Here is a 10,000-nt window from a genome sequence, read left to right as displayed (position 1 = left end):
AGGATGAGTACAACCCCAAGAACACCATCCCAACCGTGAAGCATGGAGGCAGAAACATCATTCTTTGGGGATGCTTTTCTGCAAAGGGGACAGGACGACTGCACCGTATTAAGGGGAGGATGGATGGGGCCATGTATCGTGAGATCTTGGCCAACAACCTCCTTCGCTCAACAAGAGCATTGAAGATGGGGCGTGGCTGGGTCTTCCAGCATGACGACCCGAAACACTCAGCCAGGGCAACTAAGGAGTGGCTCCGTAAGAAGCATCTCAAAGTCCTGGAGTGGCCAAGCCAGTCTCCAGACCTGAACCCAATAGAAAATCTTTAGAGGGAGCTGAAAGTCTGTGTTGCCCAGCGACAGCCCCGAAACCTGAAGGATCTGGAGAAGATCTGTATGGAGGAGTGGGCCAAAATCCCAACTGCAGTCTGTGCAAACCTGGTTTAGAACTATCGGAAACGTCTGATATCTGTAATTGCAAACAAAGGTTTCTGTACCAAATATTAAGTTCTGTTTTTCTGATGTATCAAATACTTATTTCATACAATAAAATGCAAATTAATTATTTTAAAATCATAGAATGTGATTTTAAGGATTTTTGTTTTAGATTCCGTCTTTCACAGTTGAAGTGTACCGATGATAGAAATTACAGACCTCTACGTGCTTTGTAAGTGGGAAAACCTGCAAAATCAGCATTGTATCAAATACTTGTTCTCCCCACTGTATATATCAATATATACATATATACGAGGTTGTTCAAAAATTATCCAACCTTAATTTTTCGTGCGTAAACAAACGAAGCTAGGGTGGCGTGGTTTGGTGCACGTATGTTGGAGATCCTAATTCGTATGCGTGAATATTTTCCCGCCTGCCGAAACTGTCAGTCACCGACAGACCGCCAATGAGTGAGGAAGTGTAAGTGAGCGCAGTCGGATTTTCGTTTTTGACAAAATGACGGAAAAACTTGAACAACGCTACTGCATCAAACTTTGTGTAAAGCTTGGCGATTCCCAAGTGGAAACGATCCCAAGATTCAACAGGCCTTCGGGAACGAAGCAATGGGCATCACACAGATAAAAGAGTGGTACAACCGCTTCAAAGATGGTCGCACATCAGTGGAAAGTGAAGCACATTTTGGTAGGCCATCAACATCCCGAAATGAGATCGTCATTGACCAAGTGAGCATCCTGCTGATGTCGGATCGTCGAATCACGATCACAGAACTTGCAGACGAGGCGGGCGTCAGCATTGGATCCGTTCATTCCATTGTGACTGAGGATTTGGGCTTTAGGAGAATCTCAGCGAAGTTCGTGCCAAAGCTGATAACGATCGAGCAGAATCAACTCCGTTTGGAGATCACACAGGACATGCTGGAGACTGTGAACAGCGATCCCAACTTCTTCAACACAGTGATCACTGGCGATGAGACCACAGTGATCCGTCATTTTGTCAAAAGGAAAATCCGACGGCGCTCACTTACACTTCCTCACTCATCGGAAGTCTCTCGGCGACTGACAGCTTCTGCAGGCAGGAAAATATTCACGCATACGGATTAGGATCGCCTCCCTCGCTTCATTTGTTTATGCACGAAAAATTATGGTTGGATACTTTTTGAACACACCTCGTGTGTATATATATATATATACATACATATATATATATATATATATATATATATATATATATATATATATATATATATATATATATATATATATATATATATATATATATATATATATATACATACATATATATTCATACATATTGTTGCAGGCCGGCGGGGTTGGGTGAGAAGACCACGAGGTGGGGGAATCTCTGTCGATTCCCACCAGACTCCCTGGAATTGTAGGCCGTCGCTCATGAATAATTCCGTGACGCGGCGGGTCGCTTAACCGACCGTGAACGCCAATAACTCAACCGCGTCACCTTGGGTCCTCCCGTCTATAATCGGGTTACCTAATTAATCACGTGGTTTAACTACCAGGGAACGACGCCCTCGGTATGCCTTGTCCGAACCGGATCACTTGACCGGATCGGATCACCTTTCCGGATCAGATGCAGCCGAGCGACACTGCCAAGGACGTACCGGCGAGAAGGAACGGATTGTTGGGGATAAAGACCCGGCTAAACTTAGATTCGAACCATGCTGGACCAATGAGAGAAAAGACAAAGGTGAGCTGGGAACATTCCTCATGACAATTATTTATTAACAGCAAGCGAGGAAAAGCATGTGGTACGACAAAGATTTATTGGGTATGTAACGCAGGGATAGAGGAGAGAGGTGTGGTGCGACAAGAATTCTGCCTTCAGGAATGACAGAAAGGATTATTCAGATGGTATAAATAAAGCATTTCAGACATGTATTTGTGGTTTGCAGTTCATTCTAGCCCCATGTGGAAACAGCAATTGTATCATTAGTGAATGTTTCTGAGTTTGCCTTTTCGCTTTCATTATGCGGAGGGTGGTTACATTCCAAAGATGATAACTACCAATAAGCTGCCAGTCTGCAATGGTTATCACATCAAAATATGATCTCAATACATACACCAATTCAAAAATCATAACTTGGATTGGTTTCCTGAGATGGTACCGACAAGTGGAATTTCTGGCCTGGGCCCATGGACTATGAAGGTCATTTTACAGAAAGCCTCCACACACCGACCGCTACCTCGACTTTGATTCCTGTCATCGATTGGAGCACAAAAGATCTGTGGTACACACACCTTCAAAAAAGAGGACGTGAGTTACCATATACCATCGAAGACAAGATGAGAGAGATGGACCATCTTCAGAGTGTTTTGAGGGCTAATGGTTACCCAGACAGTTTGCTACTAAAAAGGAGAATGATCCGACATGGCCCACACAACAGGCCGGGACCGAAAGAACCACCCAGGGGTTTTTGTGTTCTGCCAGCTTGGTCCACAGCAGCAATCACTCTACTGGGTGTATCGCAGAGGATTTTGTAATTGCAGATGAATGAGTAAACAAAGCAAAATAAATAAATAAGCACTCGGTAGAGTGCAAAACCTCCGCGCCAATACTGCCTGGTCACTCAAGTGAACCTGATATCCTATTCATTCAATTTGACGTCAACAGTGCTCACAGAGTTATAGTTTGCAACTTTCCCTTTTACTTTTAACTTTTACAAACTCAATTCATTCGTCATAACTAGATTCCTTGAGACAGAAATTGATTTTACGTGGGTATCTCCACCTGAAGTTCCAAAATCAGCCGCAATTATAATTTTGGCATGTTTTTTGTTGGAAATCACTTATAACATGTAGAAATGCAAAAAAAAAAAAAAAAAAAAAAATCGAAATTTTGTTGAAAAAAAAAAGTTGCAAAAATTTTTTTCTCAATTTTTTTTTTGGGGGGGGGGGTTTGGAAATCACTTAAAAAACATGTATAAATGCAAAAACAAAATTCAAATATTTTTTCAAAATGGCCGCCATAGCGGCCATATTGGACTTTGAACCAAGTCCAACATCTAATGGCATGATCCTTGGACCATACCTAATCCCCCCACCAAGTTTCGTCGAAATCCGATGAGGAGTTTTTCCGTAATACTGTTCACAAACAAACAAACAAACAAACAAACAGAAAGGGGTGAAAACAGTAACCTCCGATCTTCGATGGCGGAGGTTAACCAGAGCAAGGACAACAGTGGCAGGCCAGCATCAGTAACCAAGAGCCAAGCCAACATCGACACCATGCGGGATTCTGCAGTGGACAGTCCCAAGAAGTCCCACTCCCGGGAGCTATGCATCAAACCAACATCAGTCTGGCATGTCCTCACTATGGAACTGAAGCTGATGACATGAGAAAGACTTGATATGTGCAATTGGCTCAGTGACGGGATGGAGCAGTACCCAAACTGGATCAACCTGATCTGGTTCATTGATGAAGCCCATTTCCACGTGAACAGTGTGGGTAGACCACAACATTGAGGACTACTTTATTCAATCAACAACCACAACAACATTTTCTGGGGGGCAGAACCACCTGAGATCATTGAGAGGTACCTGAAAGGGCCTAACGTCACATGCTTCTGCACCTTCAATGCCAGATGGGGAACGCTAGGGCCTTACTGGTTTGAGAATGACAACAGCGGGGTGGTGATGATCAGCGATGAGCACTACTGGGCCATGCTCCAGAAGTTCCATGATATAGTCCAGAAGGTCACCCCAAACAAGCTCAGCATGACCTGGTTTATGCAAGATGGTGCACCCCCACGTACAGCTGCTGACACCATCACTTTCCTGTAGCAGCCCTCCAGAAACCGCCTCATTGCCCTGGGTACTGCTCAGGACTGGGCACCCCATAGCCCAGACTTGAACCCTCTGGATGACTGGTTCTGGGGGGGCTGCCAAGAGCTCTGTCGACACCAACCGCTTTGCCACACTGAATGATCTGAAGCAGGCGTCAGACTACCTCGAGGCGGTGCTACATGAGACCTACAGGAAAGTTGGACAGAACTTTGGAGTCAGGATCAATGCCTGTCTGAACTGTGGAGGAGCACACATCGAGAACGTTAATTACAAGGATTTTGCATAAATGCCAATTTATGACCTTGGGCTCTCACTAATTCCAGCAGTGACTTACTGCAATTGCAATCAGTGATAGGAACGTGAACCAAACATTTCTTGAAAGCGTATGACATGGTATTTTCTGAGGTTTGTTTCTTTGTTATAAACATTTCAAGTTGCATCACTCTTTTTGAAACACCCTGTACATCACCAATGGCAAAAGCATAAAGAGATAACATAACTTAGCAAGCAACGCCCAGTTCTCGAGGTGAATAGGGTGAAAATACAGAAGAGTCGCCAATCATCATCAATTAACGGCTACTGCAGGAAACAAATACAGGATCACACAAAACAATGCAAATTCTCAGCACTGCAATACAGCCCACCGAGGAGTCTGTCCAATTTGTTTGGCAACGATGTCATTTCCCAGTACAGCTCACATTTGGCATAATAATAAATAAATAAGGCTCAAGTCAAGATCAAACTTTGCAAAGAGTTGGAGTGTACCTGCGTGATCCAGTTTTCACACATGGCTAACTATATATTGTTGCCCCTCACGGAACCCAATGAAACGTCAACAGCAAAATGCAGATGTATATTAGGTGTGTAACACCAAAGATGTTGGCAACAACATTCAACAAAACCAAAAACATTGTATTTCGAAAAGTGTTGAAAAAATTTTGTTGTAATAAAAAATATTTTTTGCAATAAAAATCTTTAAACATTTTTTTGCAAGTAACGCTGCAACGGGCAGGCTAGTGAATGTAATTAATATACACGGAGTTCTTGTTAAAAGCCAGTAACTGATTACTTTCACCGTCTATTGTACAAATAGTTGGCACCTATCGATTTTTAAGAAACTTCTCTCAAAGCCTTTTTATTCTTTATAACTCCTTTAATCTGGTAAAAAACAAAAAGATGCAATGAAAGACTTATTTTGGCAAGGAAATTTGGTAATCTGCCACTCCATACAGATTGCATCAATTCTTGCCAAACTGGTTTTCCTCGATCAATATTATTACCATGGACATTTACTGACCATATGTCAAAAAATTTTTTTTACATGTGCGAATGAAAGAGACATGTGTATTAATCATTTTATTCACCTTAAGTTGGTCAAATATGTGTTAAATCTGGAAAATTGAAAGCCAACATAAGACCTTGTGAAAGTTATTTTTTCCAAATTACCTCAAATTGCTCAAAGTCCTTCCAAATTGTCTCCACAGCCCTGGCCTTATTCAGGGTTAACTCCTATTCAAACGAAATTACCTCCAATGCCAAAAATCAACAAGAACCCTGAAAGACACCATAATTAAAATGCATCATGCCACAAGCAAAGGCTGTTTTTAACTTATGCATATGCAAAGCTAACATGGATAGATGAGGAACTTCATAAACTGGAAATGGTATTGTTAAAGCAATAAATGAATTTAAACATGGGTGAAATCATAATTTTACCGAAAAAGTCGTAAAACTAACCTCAGCACGTTTGAGCATCTCCCATTTGTTGAGAATTTTCATCGCATAAACCTTCTCCGAGCATTTCATTTTCACCACAGCCACCTATGCATAAAAAAAGCCGAAATAAATAAAAACATTTGCAATCAACCATTTATGAATGTAAAAAAAAAGTGTTTCTACTTTGCAATTTGAATACAAGTGCATCATTCCCAGTTAGCTGCTTCAGTGCTTCTGTGACAGAACAGCACTCCACCATTTGTCTTTGCCCACTGTGCAACGTGAGGTGTTCAATACATTCTGTGAATGAGACTCAAGACAGTTGAAGACAAGCCATGGTCATTTCCCCCACACCTTTCAATAATAGTATGCATAATTAGGGAAGATTTTTCTTATGCTCAATTACATATTTAAAATAAGGACACTTGGTAGGAGCGCATACCTCCACCATGCAACTTCTGATCCAGTGGAACATATCGATCCCAATTTTATTTTTTATATCATACTATATATCGTTTTTGGACCCATCTCTCAACCGTGAAGAATCACTTCAATAATTAAAAAATCCTCGTATCTGGATCTGAACTCAGATCTTCATCAAAATTAAATTAATTTGTCGTCCTCCTCATCATTGTCACATGCCTTCAGCCACTTTGCGACATACCAAACCTGTCCACAAAGTTTCGTTCAAATACGTCCACAAAGTTTTGAGATATCATGATTGATATTGTTGTAGATTTCAGAATCCAGTCTGATGAATGCATCCACACATCCAGGTCCTCGGACAGTTATTTCCTTAAATGCATGTTCAGATTAGCCCCATCCCCATGTCTAATGGGATCTTAAATGTGATGTGTTGAGAAGGGTAAAGAATAGATCCCCTCTCTTATGGGAAGCTTTTTTCTTTACGACAGACAAGTTTACACACATTTCTTTCACGAGCTCTGAAGCCCCCCCTTATTTTTCCTTAGCAACGTTCTTTCGCGAGCTCCAATGCCCACCTTTTTTGAGAGCGCATGGGTCGTCATAGTAACTGTGCGCAAGTGGGGTGGGGTGAGCTTGGGGAGGACTGCGCCCGCGGAGACGGCCGCAGATATAAAACGAATTGGAGGTTCGTTCTGACAGGAAAGCGGAGACGAGAGAAGTGAAAGGAAAGCGGAGGCGAGAGAAGTGAAAGGAAAGCGGAGGCGAGAGAAGTGAAAGGAAAGCGGAGGCGAGAGAAGTGAAAGGAAAGCGGAGGCGAGAGAAGTGAAAGGAAAGCGGAGGCGAGAGAAGTGAAAGGAAAGCGGAGGCGAGAGAAGTGAAAGGAAAGCGGAGGCGAGAGAAGTGAAAGGAAAGCGGAGGCGAGAGAAGTGAAAGGAAAGCGGAGGCGAGAGAAGTGAAAGGAAAGCGGAGGCGAGAGAAGTGAAAGGAAAGCGGAGGCGAGAGAAGTGAAAGGAAAGCGGAGGCGAGAGAAGTGAAAGGGAAACGGAGGCGAGAGAAGTGAAAGGAAAGCGGAGGCGAGAGAAGTGAAAGGAAAGCGGAGGCGAGAGAAGTGAAAGGAAAGCGGAGGCGAGAGAAGTGAAAGGAAAGCGGAGGCGAGAGAAGTGAAAGGAAAGCGGAGGCGAGAGAAGTGAAAGGAAAGCGGAGGCGAGAGAAGTGAAAGGAAAGCGGAGGCGAGAGAAGTGAAAGGAAAGCGGAGGCGAGAGAAGTGAAAGGAAAGCGGAGGCGAGAGAAGTGAAAGGAAAGCGGAGGCGAGAGAAGTGAAAGGAAAGCGGAGGCGAGAGAAGTGAAAGGAAAGCGGAGGCGAGAGAAGTGAAAGGAAAGCGGAGGCGAGAGAAGTGAAAGGAAAGCGGAGGCGAGAGAAGTGAAAGGAAAGCGGAGGCGAGAGAAGTGAAAGGAAAGCGGAGGCGAGAGAAGTGAAAGGAAAGCGGAGAAATGAATGAGAGAAGTGAAAGGAAAGCGGAGGCGAGAGAAGTGAAAGGAAAGCGGAGGCGAGAGAAGTGAAAGGAAAGCGGAGGCGAGAGAAGTGAAAGGAAAGCGGAGGCGAGAGAAGTGAAAGGAAAGCGGAGGCGAGAGAAGTGAAAGGAAAGCGGAGGCGAGAGAAGTGAAAGGAAAGCGGAGGCGAGCGAAGTGAAAGGAAAGCGGAGGCGAGAAAAGTGAAAAGAAAGCGGAGGAGAGAGAAAAAGGAGGGAGAAGAGAACGAGAAAGAAAGCGAGAGTTGAAACGCGTGAGGGAAGAAGCGAACCGGAGAGAAAAATGAGAGGAAAAGGGTGAGAGAAGTGAGGAAAAGAGGCAAGAGAAGTAAGAGGAGACAGAGAGGAGAAAGAAAGCCAGAGAGGAAAAGGAGGAGGAAGCGTGCAAGCCTGCAGGTGAGCAAGCGAGCATGTGGTGCGCGTGTGGGTGTGAGCAGCGCCAACGAGTGAGGCGCAGGTCAGTCACCGATGGACGTGTGGGTCACTGGATGTCGCCAGTTTTGTGAAATGTGAAGAACTACCCGTGTCACAGCACCAAGGTCCAAACCCGCGACAGACGATCTCGGTGCCCTCCAGACGTCAACTGGCGTTCAAGGCTGTTCGTGAGAGGGTGCACGGCAAGGCTGGGTGCTGGCGACAGACGTGACATGCACGCACACATTTCAGGACGTTTTCACTTCACGGACGATGACTTTCTGGTGAGCGAGAAGATTCTTCTTCCCCTCGCCCCCGAATGATGTGTTGGGTACCCATGTCTGTGCTCATCTGTAAGTAAGTCAACCCATGATAAGCATCTGCTCTTTGTCTCTTTCCTGGCATTTTGATTGATTTTACGAAGAAATCAATTCATTTATTTACCTCAGAAAATAAAAAGTTCTTTTTATTTATTTATTTTATTATTAATAAATCATTTCTCGATTTCCAACCTGTCAGTGTTTGTCATTTCCTTCCATTGGTCTGGCATTGTTCGAACCGAGATAGACTGGGAGGTAATTACCACAGATTTGACCAAAAATAGTTGGCACACACCGGCGGTTAAAACGTTCGGCCGCCCTAATTAAAATCTAATCGAGATAACATTGGTGCTTTGCCGAGGGCGCGCTCCCCGCTCAGGTAACCACGTGACCTCGAGTTAAACGGAATAATTAGAGGGCGGACACTGGAACTCGTGGTTGACTGGGTGGCGTTCGTGGTTCTAAAACAACCCACCGTACCACAATGTTAATTGTGAGCAGTAGCCCCAGGTCCGGCTCCACCGAGGACAACCGGGAATATTTTTTTTTTTTGTATACCTTGTCGAGGCTCGTATGAGAGCTAACACACAACGCACAGCAAGGGGGCATGAGACAAGAGGGGCGGGAGTGGGTGGGACAAAACAGTGGGGAACAGACACACTAGGTGAACTGTGGAAGGGAGAGGGATGGGGATGGGACGGGGAACATGGCGAAGAGAAGATGGACATTACAGGGACTTTCAGGAAGGAAAGCAGGGGAATTGAAGAAAGTGGGCTTGGGTGGATTATCGGGGGGAAGAAAAGATCGAGGATTTGGAGGGGGTATGATAAGAGGTGGTGGTGAACAGCTGTTTTGAAAGCCTGGAGGGAAGAATGGGAAAGAATAGAGTGAAGGAATTTATTCCAAAGGTGGGAAAAAGAGGCATGAAAGAGTGAAGGTGAGCAGTGATTCATGACTTTGGTAGTTTTACCAGAAGGGGGTTGTTGGCGGACCTTGAGCGCCCTGCGGAAATGTGGTGGGGACAAATCGCAGAGAGAGCAGGGGGGCAAGGCTGGAGAGGAGACGGTAGAAGACAGAAAGACCACCAACCAACCTGCGGTGATTGAGTGAGAGGCCAAAGACAGCTTCATTGCGGGAGATGCCGATGATTCAAAATTCCCTGGTTTCGACAGCGTGAATCCGAGAAAGGTGGGAGGCAGGAGAACCAGCCCAGAGGGGAGAGCAGTACTCCATCAGGCTACGGACAAAAGCTTTGTAAGTGGTCAGGAGCTCAAGAGGGCCGAGGAAGGACTTTGCACGACGGAGGATTCCCAGTCGACGACTGGCTT

At 44.6% G+C, this 10,000-nt stretch overlaps 1 protein-coding gene across 4 annotated transcripts in view; it reads right to left on the bottom strand.

The window, feature by feature from the left end:
• Nucleotides 1-10,000, bottom strand: part of LOC147023049 (serine/threonine-protein kinase MRCK alpha-like) — a 328,524-nt gene that overhangs the window by 202,937 nt on the left and 115,587 nt on the right. For 3 of the 4 annotated variants that reach the window (XM_085888048.1, XM_085888050.1, XM_085888051.1), the window contains exon 3: nt 6,005-6,088. In XM_085888048.1, the coding sequence (XP_085744174.1) occupies nt 6,005-6,088 (84 nt within the window). Of the gene's footprint in view, nt 1-5,713; nt 5,822-6,004; nt 6,089-10,000 lie in introns of those variants that run through there. The other variant, XM_085888052.1, reaches the window with a different exon arrangement.

This window comes from Eptatretus burgeri, chromosome 7 (genome assembly GCF_056783735.1).
Source record: "Eptatretus burgeri isolate ZD-2024b chromosome 7, Ebu_testis_v1, whole genome shotgun sequence".
NCBI classification, from domain to species: Eukaryota; Metazoa; Chordata; class Myxini; order Myxiniformes; family Myxinidae; genus Eptatretus; species Eptatretus burgeri.
The sequence above is the reverse complement of the archived record's forward strand: the minus strand, read 5'-3'. Positions and strand labels throughout refer to the sequence as shown.